Source organism: Tribolium madens, unplaced genomic scaffold, assembly GCF_015345945.1.
Source record: "Tribolium madens isolate multiple individuals breed KSU strain unplaced genomic scaffold, Tmad_KSU_1.1 Scaffold_96;HRSCAF=242;Tcas5.2_LG5, whole genome shotgun sequence".
Classification (NCBI taxonomy): domain Eukaryota; kingdom Metazoa; phylum Arthropoda; class Insecta; order Coleoptera; family Tenebrionidae; genus Tribolium; species Tribolium madens.
In genome coordinates this window covers 5,171,999-5,188,693 of record NW_025401068.1, presented here as the reverse complement: position 1 = coordinate 5,188,693, position 16,695 = coordinate 5,171,999, and the positions used below count along the sequence as shown (strand labels likewise).

The window sequence follows — 16,695 nt, the reverse complement described above, 5'->3', positions numbered from 1 at the left end:
TGTTCCATTCCGGATGTAAATAATTGCGACACGGACTACTCTCGAGCACATTTTTAGTGCAATTTTTTATAGTTCGTCGTATAATTCGATGCCGAGGCTGCTTTATTATCAAGCAACGAAGATAAAAGACCGGCCAAATTGCTCACTGGAGCGTGTACTTAGCCGATAACTTACATAAGCCCGAACAGACGTTATAAATCACCACGGAGTCTCACAAGACGGAGACAAGTCGAGCGAATAGGCGAATAATCGCAAGTACAAACGCGACTATTCRCCCCAGATTGAGAAAATAAAATTCCGGCGCCGCCAACCGATTCCGTCCTCCCGTTCCCAATCTAATATTATTAAACTTCCGACAGTGGTTGTATCGCCACGGATTATCCAGAGTTTCTCATACATATTTATGACAGAGTTCGTCAGCACAGATTCCTGCCAAACAACGTTAGAAATCTTTGTTTTTATTCATCCAAGTCGACGTAACGACCGCTGAAAAACGTCAAGAAGTGTGCTTCCGGCATCGTCGACAGATTCGTTTTAATTAAACGTCTGTGAGAAAGACGCGGAGCGATTTATGCACGTCACGTCGCTCGCAAACGTTGCGAACGTAGCGGCCACGTTCGCACCTGACGCTGATTTACGAGCGATTTTGATGATCATTTTATTGATTCATGATTGAACTTACCCTTTTTCTCGTTTCGTAGTCCAACGCTCCGGCTACATAGATAGCTCCAGTCATGTTCTTAACGGCGAAAGCACCGCCTATGTTACCGCTTGTGATCTCGTATCGAATACGAGAGGCTGAAAAAAACATTTAAATTAATTGATGATTCAAATAAATGGCTCTTAAGAAGAAGAATCGACAGATATCAGGATTCGGACGTCCGGAGACTTATTCATTCGCTAAGCTGGCGCAATGATCATAAACATTCCCGGATCGCATGAAATAAGCTCCATAAATTTCCCGGAAAGATGTTATTGACGGAAAAATTTGGTACAGTGGCAGCTTGTTTCAAACTTTCAAGCTGCGAAACTAATAACGGTTTTGTGTAATTTAGTTAGCGCTGTAATTTTAGTTTAAATAACATATAATTAGATCAACAAATTTCAATTACGCGTTCGGACAGATGCCACGGCCGGAGCACGTACTCTTAATCCGGGAATTAACGGAGTCCTCTGAAAAAAAAATGTTTTTTCATTAATTGCAATACTTCCGAACAAAAAATTTCTTCCAGTATACGTGACAAAAAAGATGAATTCCAGAATAGCAAAGATTTAAAAAAAAAAGCTAAAAAGCTACTACATCAAATAGAAGGCAAACCTTCTGTACAAAATGAACCGGAAAATTTTAAATAAAATAGTACTATGTTATTATTGATTAATTTTCACTCAATTATCAAAACACTACTTATAAACAGCGGAAGCTATGGCTTTCAATTCTTTTTGCAAATTTTGTTTTGTCTTTTATGGACTCAAAACGCGTCACAGTCAAAATTTGTTGAGTTTTTATCCAAAAATTTGTGCAGGATTGTCGCTGTGTGTGCTGGCGCACTGTCATTGTGTAAACTCCCAGAGTTGTTTTTCCACAATTCTGGCCTTTTCCAGAGAATATTTTTTACAAATATTTCACAACGGCTAAATAATATTACTCTTAAATCTAAATGATGATTTACAGTCATCATTTCTTTGATTTTCTTTACATTTTCCATCTCCTTTGCTGTTGACGATCGTTCAAAACGAATAAAGTCGGTAACCTTTTTCCGGGCCAATTGAAACGTTTTGTACCACTCATATGCTTGTGTTTTTGACATACATGAGTCCCCAAAGATCGAAAATTTCCGATCCTATTTTACAAAGTAGTATGTAACAAAGCCTCACCTACATTTTTACTAAAAAAGATCAATCTTTCAATAATCAGAAATCCAAAAAGCATTGAAAATTCTGAAAAAGAGTCCTATTTTCAGTGAGTTTCAATAATTCTGAAAAATCTCCAATACAACATTCATTGCAGTAATTTCTTCAAAAAAAATCGAGTGTTTGTTATGTAGTAGTAAAAACATGATTACATGTACTCAAAAAACTAAAGATATGTGGAAAGACAGCCTGATTTGTCTGTTTGTATGAATATTCATGATGCTTTTAGTGTGGTTTTAGTTTTTCGATAGCTTAAATATTGAAATACGACCGAATCGCCCAATTCGCATTTCTTTCTGGTCTGAAAACCCGTATGTAAAACCAGATCTCGTTCTCATCAGTGGTCTTCTGTTTAGAATTTCCGGTCGTCGTGTCGGCTCCAATCCCTGGAAAGCGTCTGGTCGCTGGATTAAAACGTCGGGTCGATCCTTACAAATCAACTTTCTCGGGCACGACGCAAGCCCGTCCTAAAAGTCTCTCATACACACAGACCGCCACTCTCCTGAATAATGCATCTCGCCTGACACAAGTCGGTGAAAATTTCGAATTCAAAGCTCTTGCTGTTACGATATCTTGTAAATACACTCGTCGCACGAAATTGTACCTAAAATATGCCTTGGCTCTCCTTTTCTTCATTAAAGGCGGCCCGGATTAGAAGGGTTAGTCGTCTAAGCCGAAGACAAGTATATGGATCAGAACAGATTTTGTCATTCCCCGTTCGACTAACTCCCGAATTTCGAAAGCCCAATTTGGGAACGGGTCTAATCCAACATGGAGCTCGTTTAGTAGAGATAATGAGGCAGAGGAGAAAAATGACACTACGAAAAAACAATTGATGGAGCGGTGGGTATTTCGTGTCGAATTTTAGTCCAAAAACAATCTATTATTAATAGCAAACACAATTCACCGGCGTGAATTATTGAAAACCACTTCTCTATGCTTGTGTCGACTCAAAGCATGCACATTTTACCTCAAAACATCTCATATTGGCTATTGTTATAACCACTGGTTTCGAGCTCATTGTTTTGAGTTTGATTTCATTCTCTCCAATAATAAGAGACTGTTATTTTACGAAAACTTGGTAAAAGAAACAACTTGAAAAACTATTTTTTAAGTTTAACACAGGTCAACAAGGGTTCGGTAACATCGATGACAATTTGGTAAGCAGTAGTTTTCTACTTCCTAAATAACAAAATGTACATGATGGGCAATTATACTGTTGGCTTTTAAAATGCGACAGTAACGTCCCTAACAAAAGAAAATGTTGAGATTTCACTCTTTTATTGTAATATATGACTTTTTAATGTTTCTAAAGTTAGTTTATTAAAATATTGTATGCTCATTAAATCGTTGAATTATTTTCAGTACTTTTTTGCTTTAACATGAGTGTCAGAACGAAGTTGATAACATACGAATGATACGTGATGAGACATTTTTGTGAAAATTTTCGAAATCAGAGTGAAAAATCATAAACGTGGAAGGTAGTTTAATCAATGTTACCGAAAATTTGTTAAAATTTGACCAGTGTAATCAGGGTGTGAAAATAAGTTAGAACATTCTTTATTACTATAAAGTATCATAAAGTTATTTACTTTTTTATTCATTCGTATTTATTTTTCCAATAATAAAAAAGATAGTTCATATGTAGTTTTTCGTGAAAATTTTATGATTCCGACCATTAGAAAACTGAGGAAAACATCCGTTTTAAAAATTTTATCTATTCGATTAGTAGATTATTCCTGAGCGCCTTCCTATTTCCGTCGATTTTTTCCGTTGGCAATCTCGTCTCCTAAGAAGTTAATCGGATCCTCCGTCGATGTGTACGTCGCAGCTTCATTACTCATGTATGACTCCCGTGTAAAAACAGGCCGATGTTTGCACAGCCTCGACGTTTCATTAACCGGAAGGTCGGACTCCGTGTTATAGTTAATCGGTCGTCAGTCAAACCGAATTAGCGTCGTGAATTAATTATCACGTTGCGTTGTTATACCCCCGAATTTGTCTCCGGTAGAGCCATTAATTTTCCTTCGGGTACCACCCACTGGCAACAAGTGCATGTGTTTTTCCCCGGAGAAATCGCATAAACAAAAAATGCAACATTTAATGCTTCTCAAAAACAAGGTTTATGACGGTGGCTGTAAAAGTCGGCATTACTTATTTAAGATTCGATGACTTGAGGGAGTTGTACGCATTCAAATTCGAAGCGAGGTACCATGGTGGGCAGGAATTAGGACGGGAGGTGAGACTTGTTAACTGAAGACAGAACGATTGATCATTATTTACGACGGTGCGAGTTGTAATGGAGACGTTTCCAGAAATGGAGGAAAATAAACGGGACTTGGGGTGGTATTAATCATTTCGGAGAGGTTGAAAAGAGGTCGCGGTGACAGCTTTGTAAGAACGCGAATCGCATCAGTCAACGAAAATCGAAATTGGAAAGCAACAGAGAAGATAATAAAGTCGAAAGGGTTATTAATACACAAAAGATTTGCCTTAGGAAGCAAGAATTTTGCAGAGTACACGTATTTTGTAGCAACAGAAATAAAAAATATCTCACTAGTTTGCAATAAAAGTTGTGTTAAACCATTTCGTTTCGCGTCTTTGGGCGTTTGTTTTGTTTAATTCCACGTTTTAATTAAACCATTTGAATAAAACTATTCACAGGTGTTTAAAACAAGCTGTCGCGGCTTGACAAACCCCTCTAATTGCAATTCGATCCTTTTTTCCCTGGCTACGTTCACGCATATTTCACATAAATTAGCATATCTCGTGTTACGCCCCGAGTCTGTTAAATTCTTGTTAATTTCTTGGAAAAGCTCCGACATTTTGACGTAACACGCCTTTTCACCATAATCCCTAAAGGCATTTTTAATCAGGCCTTTTAAATTTCCCATGTGAATTACTTAATTGAATGATCGTTGTATTTGAAAAATTTACCTTAATGTTCTGCTAAAGTGAGTGAAATAGTTCTTGCTTGTCTCGAGACGTAAATTAGATCACAAGCTTAATACGTCAGACTGTCTCTAAATAGTATAGCGCAACTGGAGAATATCACAGAACAGAACACGGTACGGCAATTCCGGTAGACAATGATGTATTTGAAATAAAATCAAAATTAAGAGAGAAAGAGGGGAACACAAACGGTGATATCAAACAGACGTTTGCTAATAACTAAATGGAAAATAATCGGAAAATCACAAAATAAAAACAAATTAATACATATTTCAAATTCCACTTCGGTTATAAAGTATCGACTCAAAATAAAACACTGACAGTGTTTTATACTGTGATCAAATAATGTAAAATTGCCATTATTTGTACAGGCGTCGGTTACTCGCAGACGAAAAATAAATAAAATTGACAATATCTCACATACCTTAATACACTCACTGACAAAATTATCGCATCACATGAGAAAAGTGATTTTTTATTATAAATAACGCTTAAAAAAATAAATGCATCAAAAATTAATTAATTAACTAATTACCTATAAAGTTTTGTCTGTAGGTATCTGCTAGCGCATCAAACACTGGTATTACAGTTACAAATTTTGACTTGATTGGCTAAATAATCGCTTTTTTTATTGAAACGCAAACCAGACGTGTGTTTTATGACAAAATGGTATAATTTTCCAATAAAAGGATCATTTACTAATAGCTGACCGTTTTGAAGCTTCTTATTTCCAACTTTGGCATAGAATTGATTGACAAAAGTTGATGTTTAGATTCAAATAACCCAACAGTGAAGAATTACAGAATTTTACTCTAGAAAATTTTACTCAAAAAAATATTCAAATTTGTACCCACGTAAAATTAAGTGCGCTAAAGTTTATCACTTGATACCTAAAATTACCTGGTTGTTACTCGTGCTGTTGGACTGTAAAGGTAATTAATCTTAATCTTATTAATTAATCTTCAGGTAAGTAAATTACTTGTGAATTCTCCAATTTATTTGGAAACGCAGATTTAACCGCACCCGTTTTTTGTGGGGTACGGTAAAAGAGATCAAGAAGAATCTACTACCACTGAAAATATGCGAAATCGAATCCAAAACGCATTTGTGGAAATTAATGGGCAAAATATTGCCGTAAATGTTCAAAAAATTTTCTCTTGAAGACTTGTTATAAAAATAAAAATGTTTATTTAAAAAAGGTTTTTTACATTTAAAATAATGGTTACTAACATCTGCACCCGACCTTCCAACAGTTATAAATCTTGCAATCTTACCCCAATTACAGTTCCCATTGTCACCTAAATGTACGAAGGCACAAGTAGCAGGTCATAAATAAAAATGATTTTCAAAGTTAAAATATAAAATTGTGTTCAATTCAAAATCTAATTGGTATTGTTTTCACTGATTTCATGAATAATTACAAGAAGTGTATTTTCGTGGGCCAGTATAAAAATCGGAATTTGATTTTTTGAATTGAGTTTTTTTGCTTTATCTGTAAGTGAAAAATTACCTAAGAATTATAAAACACCAATCTCCAGATAAATGTGAAAAAGTTCTTCAATTTTATTTAATTAGAAGCTGGGATTTTTCGTCTGCGCGTAACCAACGCCCGTCATTGTACTTGATCAAAAATGGTGGATGCGCCAGTTTACGACAACAAATTAATGCCAAAAAACTATAATCAACACTTTGTAAAATACAAACTTATTAAAACTTCGTTATAGTTTTATAGACACTAACTCTATGCAAGCAAATTTAAGTTTCTTGTAATAGATAATCAAACTTGAAAATGAGAAATTAAATGATTGGTTTCTCGCTATGTACATATGATGTTTTTATCCTGCCAACTATCCTACTTTTTTAACAAAAAAGTTTTGTCCCCAACAGTAATTAAGTATTGCGGTAATAAAAACTCACTAAAGCTGTTTGAATGTTTATTTATCACCCAGTTTCACTGCAAGCTGCAGTTTAGACTCTTTATGAGCCATCATCGCAGATAAAGCTCTGAATAAACCTCAATAAATATTTTTTAAAGCASAGATTAAAGGTTTTTAAATTTTTCACAAAGATAATTTAGATTCGCAATTAAGCTACTTAACTGTGAAAGATTTTTCACTATTTTTATTATTAAAAATAGCTACTTTGTTTGACACGCTTCCCGGCTAAACCTTTTTGTTTTAATTACATACAATGAGTAATTAGTGATATTTAGTTTGGTATATTAAATGGGTGGATGCGCCGGAATAATTTTAAAAATTTCTTTTGTCGACTCAAAATAATTTCCTTGTCGATGCAATTAATTAGCTTTGAAAAATCCCCGATAAAAGAATTTGAGTTATACATTTCGGTGTACATAAAATCGATGAGATAACGCCGTAGAACATAAACCAGGACAAACGCTATCGTCATCCGAAACGAATTGTCAAAATACGAGCTGGATTAGTCAGTAGTTTATCTATGCAAAATCAGGGATTTCGTATTTCCCCGTTGGTGTTAAATCACTGGAGACAAAATCCGTCCGTCTCGTCCGAGCAACCGCGAAAATCCCGAATTAATTGATCGTTAAAAACATGTCATCGTCGCGAGGTGTGCAATAATTAATGTCAGAGTTGCATAAGGAGTACGAGCCAAGTTTCCGGGCAATTAAGCAAGTGCTGCCTTGAAATATGCAACCGGTAAAAAGTTTTACACGACACATATGAACATAAAGCAACCGTCGTCGCCTTGGTACATCGAGATCAAGGGATGAATTCATTACGCCAAAGCTTCTAATTAGAGGGTCACGAAACTAAATTGAATTTCTAATGCGAACAGAGACCGGGCCATGTCGTTAAAAATTCAAATAAGAAAATACTCAACAAGAAGGTTTTTCACAAATCATGCATTTGCCGCTCTAGAAATACCATTGGTTTCAAACAAGAAACGGTGTAAGAAAGGCAATTTTTCTGAGAAGCCTTTGGACGTCAAACACGTGTTGGGCCATCAATTTTGATAAAGAAATGCCGGTATTATAACGGGTTTGGGTTATCGATTCGCAAATGTCTAACAACAGCCCTTAACACAATCAACAAAGTGGCTCCCGAACTCAAATATTATTTAAATCAGTTATATATCCTCGCCCGTGATCCCAGATATATCAGATGTATCATTTATTTCAATTCGGCTTGAATATTGACTGACGGAGCTTTCAAACAATAAGAGCTTTTGGAAAGAAAAACCAAACTTATTTCTTTTGATCGCAAACGTTCTCGGGATATTAGCTGACATATCGCCAACATACGGAAAAGAGAAATATACGATGGTAATTGAAAACGTTAACTCGCATTATTGGACTCTGAAAAAAATATCACCGACCTTTTCGGATTTTTGTTCAACGATGCCTGAATCACGAGCGGCAATAAACGAGACCTGGATTTATGCCCCGACGCATAAATCCGACAATATTCTTTTCATTAATTAAGCTCCGAGCGGCAACCGTGCGAAAAACTTATTCGAATTGATACAAGAAAAACTCCAAGTGACGGAGTCGGTTACGATTAATTCTGGTTTTTATCGAATTTCGAATTACGTCGCTTGCAGGTGTAAAAACAAGCTTTGAAATTCGAGTAGAAAACTTGTGGGTTTGAAAGATCGAATTTTCAAGTGTTTTTGTTCCGAGAATAAGCACCACGAAAAAAAAGCACAGTTGTGTTAATAAATTAAATATTCCGGCTTTTTTCTCTCGTAATTAAAACACGTTAATGACCGCCTAAATGCAAGATAATGCTCCGACTATAAAAAAAGTCATAAAGTAGAAGGGAAAGAAAAAGGCAGGTGGGGTCGGCTCATCGACTTCTTTTATGTGTTTCATACCTCCCGTCTTGAGTGTTTTTCTAATTCTAGTTAAACTTCGGGGTCGTAATTCTGGACAGACTCGACGGTCGATTTTCACAAGAAAACAAACACGTGAGTTGAAGTTAAAACTCAACAGGAAAGGTTTAAAATTGATCAATTTCGAAAGTGGTTTACGAGCAACATATTCCCATGATTGTCATTTATTTCATTAAAAATTAAAAGTTGTCAGGAAAGGAACAAATGACCGAATCAATATATGACCCATTTCGCTGGACCTTGGCAACAATAATTTTATGATAAGGTCTTCTAAAACCTTAATATGCCTTGACGTTTTTATGTCGTAAATAGAAGTAGACCCTAAGGAACAAGCAGGCCTGGAATACAAGTTGCTAGGCAACTAGAATGTCCTAGTTTCAGTGTGAATTACTAAGCAATGACAGCAATGACAGTTAATATAATCTGCGATCAACGAATTTCCTAATTAGAGTTGGCTTCCATATTGTTCTCTAGTTGGTAGTTTTGATTATTACATTTATTCCGCAGTACTAAATATTTTCGATTTTGTGATTCCAATTTTTCTAGAATTATTCTCAAAATTAATTTGTCTCGTTTTTTTTTTTTTTGGCGCTTCGCCACACATTAATTTTGATTAATATCCAATTTGTCGTCCCTAACATGCCTGAAAAGAAGGTCGCGGTAAAAAATTAACCCCGGGTCATGATTTAGAAACCGTCTCTCAAAAAATATCAAGACCACCAAAAAAAAAAACAACAAAAATTCGGGTACGGAAATATCCCGGAGAGCACAATATTGCGACGTGTAACACACCCGTAAGTTAAATAACAACTTAATCATCAAATTTTATCACCGGAATTGATGTTTTAGCTGCGTGGAAAAGCTTCGGGGTGTTTTATTTACCTCAACGAAAAACTTCAAACGCATTAAGTTAATTAAATTTTAATTAATTAACGCGGACATAAAACGCGATTTAAAGTGACACGCCGTCTTGATTTAATCCAAGAGTGAATTACAGTCGACGATGGTGCATTTATATGGAACGAAAAGTATGCAAACAATGGTGCGATTGGTCGAACTGCCCGGAGTCCGGAATGCAAATCACTTCATTTGCGGACGCCTCCGGAGGTTTAATAACAGAACGATGCGGGAACACTTTATTTTATCGCGCTGTGTTAAATTGAAATAATAAAAATATTAATAAAAACGCGTGTTAATTGAAAATTTTCACAAGGTTGATGCAATTTTCTCGGGTGTACTACAAGACTCCGGGCAAATTATTAATTTAGTAAACATGATGGCTGCTGATAGGCCCCCGCTTCCGGTTCTTGTTTATGCGGCGATAGGAGAATCAATCGGACGGGATGAAGACGCAAATAAAGCTAGGTCCAGGCCGCGGCCTCCCATAAAAGCCCGGCCGTTATTGGGGCTATCGATTCGGACCTACGACACCGGTCATAAATCGCGCGAGGGCTGTCACGCGCCCGCCAAATCCGGATTTACACCATGACAAGACGCCACTTTTATTTTCTAGCATTTCATCAATTTTCCACTTAGTTTAGGCAATTTATTCGAGTTTCGAAACATTACCATTCGTCAAAAATTTTTTAAGCAAAACAAACAAAAATTGCATTATATTATAAAAAAAAAACAGAATACACTACTCCAAAAAATTAAAGGAACAAAAATTTTTACTAAATTTTTGGTGATTTTCCAAAGGCTGTAATTCATCTAAAAATGGTCGTATTTAGATTAAAAAAAAACTGTTTTGAAGCTTTAAGTTTCTAGTTTTAAAATCTTTTGATAAAACTTTTAAGAAACGTCGTGAGAAAATAAAATCTAAATTTTCTTTTTCTTTTGTTTTTGGTCCATGGAGATCGGGAATTTTTTTTTAGTTAAGTCAATGCATATGCTAGATAGCATGTTCGTTCACTTTTAATACGATTTTTTCATATTCTCTTTACGTCAGTTTGTCGCTGAGATGTCTGACTTTAAATGAAAAAAGATCCTTTTGTCTTTGATCACCGATATCTCAGTAACCAATGACGACTACAGGAGAGAGTATAAGGATTTTTTTTTTAATTAGTAAGAGGTGTGAATTCGTCTTTTGGGAGCTTTAACAAAAAAATCTTGTATGCACCACGTACGCAAAAGATTTTAAGTGACTCCTACGTCGCCTCGTCATTACGATTCGTCCCCTAAAACCCCATTTTGCGTACTTGATATATAAATAACTATTTTTCTCTTTCCTTTAAATCAATATTGAGATTTAAAAAAAATCAAAAAATTATAAAAGGGTAAAACATTTATCCCAGTTTTTAACACTATTCTTATTATACGTATTCTGTCCATTGGTTGTTGAGGTATTGAGGATCCTTTTTCATTTAGATATCTTAGCGACAAATTGACGTAAAGAGAATATGAAAAAACGTATTAAAGGTGAACGAACATGCTATCTGGCCTATGCATTGACTATAAAAGTAACTAAAAAAAAAAATCCTGACGTCCGTGGACCCAAAATAAAAACAAAAAAATTTAGATTTTTTCCTCACGATATTACTTAGGATTGTGTGGTAACCGTAGCACAGAAAAAAATTTTGCCATAAGATTTCAAAACTAGAAACTTAAAGCTTTCAAATAGTTTTTTTTAAATCTAGAAACGACAATTTTTAGAGGAATTATTATTATTCCTTTAATTTTTAATGAACATGAATAACAAGCGCCAAATATCGTTGTTATTGTATTTTGTTTGAATTTGATCAACTTTTAACTTTGTTTAGTAGTTGAAGACTCGTCTTTTATGGGAGATGTACAACAAATTTGCCGTCAGCTTGTCGTTAAAAAATCGTTAAAGCCGCAGGCWCTCTAACCCAGCGACACATCGCTTGTAAAGCTCTCATGTAAAGAATGTAACAAAGCGATTAAGTGTAGTGTCTTTTATTCGCCGTGTTTACGATCCATCAACGTAACGCTGCAAATCCGGTACTAAACAGTGTTCATAATAATAAATTTTGGAGAAAGAGTGTCGATCGACTGCACCTAAATCAAGTTCTTGCACGTCCGTTCGACTCTCAAGAGTTGGTAAATTTTGGCACGTGTCGTCGGAATCGCGTGTCGTGCATCGGCAAGGAAGTTCGTTGCGACGAATTTCGCACAAACGGAAATAAAAAAAGATTATTGTAATGCTGTCACTGATCGAGACGGAGAGAAAGTTTCGACAATGTTGTGCCAATAAAACGAATTATCCATCTGACAGGACAGGAGACGTAAACAGAACAGAGGCTTTAACTCGAAACGGAATTTTTCTAATTGAAGGGGAGTTTACGACGACAACAAAAACGAAATTAACGTTGATAATCGGATGCATAAAAAATTCAATGCGAGTTTTACAGGTTTGTAGCGTGTCGTTATTATTATTTTACTCGTAACATTTTTATCTCGGTTGTCTTAAAAGTGTATCTGGTATAAAAGAGAATGTTATATTTTTGAGTTTAAATTCAACCTACTGTCATATTGTAAAGCTGCTTTGTCGGTTGCGAGCACGAAATTTTATGTGCTACAGTCGAAACGGTTTATGCTAGATTTATATCGAGAGTTTTTTACCAAAACGCGGGCGAAGAACAGTTTCAAACTGTTTTAACGTTGAAAAAGTTGAAGACACTACAAACTAAAAGTCCGACACAAAGCATCAAAGAAAAATTGATAAAATAGTAAGAAATCTATGACTTGTTAAAAATTCGATTTTAATAAAAGTTCAAAACTATTTATGAAGGTTTTGAAATTAATAAAAATTTTGCTTTCGTAATAATGTAAGAAGCGTTTACGCCGCACCAACATTTGTTTTTGTTTTCTTTGTTTAGTGCAATTATGCGAAGCTTTTAACTATTTTAAATCACTTGATTGGTAATTAAGTTTGAAGTTTTCCTGCCCAACTAAAAAAAAGGAAGAATTACTCTGTAGAACTTATTTTCATATTAAACAAACTTTTACAGAGTGCAAATTGTTTAAGAAGATGAAATGTGTTTTTCTCAAAAGTGCTCTTTTGTATACTTTTGTTCATTGATAATTCATTCGTGCAATATACAGTTTTTGATCTCTCGAGAACATCATTTTTTTGTTATAAAGTAAAAGCCTTGTTTCAAATGCATAGGTACTCACCTCTAATAAAAATCAGATTTCAGTTGTTGGAGCTTTTAGAAATAAAAGTCTCAATAATTAAGTGTTGCGGTAATAAAATCGGTAAAGCTGTTAAAATTTTATGTATCATCAAGTTATATTGAAAGCTCGAATTTTGATTCTTTTCGCAAACACAAAAAAAAAATTTGTTTATATGTATTTTTCAAAACATATTTTATATATCTATTTAAATAACAATCTAACTTGTTGCTTTGATTGTTTAAAGCATATGATAAACTAATTTTTCTCAAAAAATACTCCCATTTAAATGAAATTAACTCGTAACTTCATTCTTAAATATATTAGATATAAATTCTCACTACATTTCAGGCTTAAACCGAGTGCAAATTACGTTATGGGTAAAAGCACAAAACAAACAAATATTCATCCTAGATAAGCCGAATCCAGTCATAACCCCCTCTTATTCCGTAAATTAAATTTATCTTTGCCTCCAAGGTCACGAAAAAACCTCATTTAATTACTGTTTACCTCCACAATTCCTCTCTGTTGCCTCACAAACCCTCAGATTGATGATTGTGCAAATCCTTAAGCTGCTCAGGATTCCCGATGAATTTCACACGACTCCCTCATATATGCGCATCTTGATCAGCCCTCGCCCCATAATATTTACCTCGTAATGGTAACATTACGTTTAACGACAACTTAATGCACATTCCTCGAAATTGAATTTCTCCTCTAAATGAACAAAAAATCACGTCTAAAAAATTCACGACGAATTTACAACCGGCCACAATGTGTTAATGCAAATGTAGAGGAATTTTCGTATTGCTTAATGAAAATGAACCGGAATTAAGCGTCGCAAGGCTGTAAAGCACAGAGAGGTAACAAGGCCGGAAACGAGGGGCTTTCGCGAGGGAATTACAAGGGATTTTAGGTCGGAGTACCGGCTCTGCTTTAAAATTTCAGTGTGTTTCGAACAAATGGCAGGTGCGGGACGAGAATGGCTAAATAATTTTTTCGCCTAAATCGCGACGAATAAATGAAAATTAAACACGTGCAAAAACCGAATTCAACTTTAATTAGTTAATCAGAACTCAATAACAAGTTCTGAGTTTAAACTTTCGTACTTGAAATAAAAAAAGTTTTTATTAGTCGCTTCCTAAAGTCGTTTCCTTCAGTACGGGTTTTATCTTTTTTCGACAAATACGGCGTCACAGTAAATTGCGTTTTAGTAATTTTACATTAAACAGCAAGCAAATATTATTTATTATACATATAATGAAAATGGCTTGTGGCCAAAACTAAAATAAATTCAATTTAGTATTAATTTCATTAATATTGTTAAATAAATAATAATTAAATTCATGTGCCGTTACATTTAATTGCTTATTGTAATAATAATAATGGGCCTTTATTGCCATTATTACAGCACCAATAACCCATTAAAAAATATAAGTACAAAAGCTGAAACTATAAATTATGTACAGGGTGGGTCAAGTTTTGGATCCGGCATAAAAATTATCAAGAAGCAAAAACTTGTTCGATGTTATCTGCGCCAATATCGATATAAATTTTATAACTCTTTTGTAACAAAGTATTTTCACCAATCCCAATTACTGCAAAAATTTTATATGTCAAATGGAATCAGCGCAAATATGGCAACTAAAAATTAATCCCATCATTTGTTGTCTCTTTGTCTCGACACTAGTAAAGCTTTTACAACATGTAAACAACAAACAAAGCAAGATAAATCCAACTCAAAGAACTCAGTGGTTACATAATTGCTTTTCCCATTTTCCGTCTTAGTGTAAACTGCTCGGGACGCCTTGAGCATTTTTCCCCACAAAAATCGAGATACGCAAAAATTTCCACTACTTCCGCTTTGCAATATATCACTACCTCCTATTTCCTTTTCCCGGTTGAAATCCTCTGCTGCCATTAAAATAAAAAGGTCGGAAAATTGACTGTTCTGAATTCCAATCTCCGAAAAAAATTACCAATTTTGATTTGTTTCACGTTTGATTCGAATTAAATTCGGTTTTTTAATAAAACCTCGTCTTTGTAAATCAAGAAAAAAGAAACAACGGAAATGTCGCGTCGCATCCACAATTTTTTCAATACTCATAATAACAACGAGCCACGAAATTAAATTTCCTTGCAATTCTGTTGCTCCAACTTTCGCATAATAAAAAGAATTTTACGTTTTAATCTGCGGACCAAGTTTTTAATTTTATCAAAGCAACTAGCGCTCGAACGAATTCTAAATAAGCAAAGTTAAATTCTTTTCCTGTCAAACGGAGGCGATAAATAAAGTCGAAAGACTTACATTCATCGTGATCTTTGGCGGTGACGGTGAGAACGGTGTGTTGAATATCCTCATTTTCGTCCACTTCCGCTTCGTAGAGGGCCTTGTCGAAATACGGCGGGTTGTCATTCTTATCAGCGATTCCAATTCGGATGAACTTGGTCACTAAAAAAGAAAAAAAAATTATTCAAGGTACAGTTCACGACACAACTATAGCGACAATGATATGCAACCCTCCGTGTCAATTACAGCAGAGCAGCTTTCAGCCGATATCTTTCAAACTCATATCCACCTCGTGTTTATCCACGCTTCACTTGGCAACATATCGATATGATGGAAAGTATTTCAATAAGTGCCAAACTACACAAGCCCCCCCGTCGATTTTTGTTCGGCACTGGATCACACTTCACCGGAAGCGGAAAAACTCGGGCAAGCTTTCCGACGTAATTTATTTCCGAAAATAACGGATAAGAGACGATTTTCATAAATCTATCCGCATTCGGAGGTTAACCAAATATAAATTCAATTTGATTGAATTGCGGCATTTCGAGACAACGGCATAATAGTAGCAGCGTTCCGAATTAAAAGCTTCTATTAATTTCGTCGCTTCGAACTTCATGATCGGAATTAATGTTCTGGCTTTGTAGTTACGAGAGGCTTTTTTCATTCCGGTTTTAAAAATCGCGCCCTCGAAACAACGTCATCTAATCTCGAAGGTCATTCATCGTGAACAACATGCGACTTTAACGTTGCGGAAATAAGAAATATTGAGGCTGCTTTATTAAATTTGGAGGTGTCAAGTGACACTCGCGATACTAGCCAAAGTTATTTGGGTTTCGAACGAAATTCTTTCACAGAATGTCGAAACTATGAAGTGAACTAAAAGCTCGTTAAGGTGAAGCTTTTAAATTAAAAAAAAATAATTTTGCTAATAGAATAATGGAAAAGTCGTGTTTGTTTATTTGAAAAGATAAATATGAGTAATAAATCTTGTGCTGTCACTTTAACACACATATTTAATAAAAAATATCAATAAATAATAAATAATAGTTCGGTAGTAAAAATATAAAACGAATTCAAAGTGTATGATACTTTACAAATTTTAAACCAATAATAATTCAAAGGTTTTGTTACTTTTATTATTGCGGTTCCCTTTTTATATGTGATGTAGTACCGGATTCTAGTGTAAATTTTAGATAAAACTCTATTGATTAATAATATCAACCTAAAAACAAACATTTTAAAGCTTTAAAACTTTAAAACTGCAAACAAAAGTCACCTAAAGTCTCAAATTATGTAATCTTTGTTCGAAATCTTATTTTCATGTATGATTGTTACACAAAGTTTTTTCATTAGATACATATTAGAAATTTTGAGTTTTTTAAATCAATTCCTGCATTCACCCAATTTTAGTATAATTGTCCTTTTATATGAATTAAATACAAAAATTGAAATCTTATAAAACCAACAAAAAATTCATATAAAAAGTGCATCCTGTCTACAATGGATGGCCATCATTATTCGCAGCCAGCAAATAAAAT

At 34.7% G+C, this 16,695-nt stretch overlaps 1 protein-coding gene across 13 annotated transcripts in view; it reads right to left on the bottom strand.

Moving 5' to 3' along the window:
- The window catches only part of LOC123013497 (neural-cadherin), a 145,415-nt gene that overhangs the window by 28,550 nt on the left and 100,170 nt on the right, over window positions 1–16,695 (bottom strand). For all 13 annotated transcript variants that reach the window (XM_044412029.1, XM_044412034.1, XM_044412031.1 and 10 more), the window contains 2 exons: window positions 15,176–15,319; window positions 683–798 (listed from right to left, as the gene is read on the bottom strand). In XM_044412029.1, coding sequence (XP_044267964.1) covers window positions 683–798; window positions 15,176–15,319 — 260 coding nt within the window. The remainder of the gene's footprint in view (window positions 1–682; window positions 799–15,175; window positions 15,320–16,695) is intronic.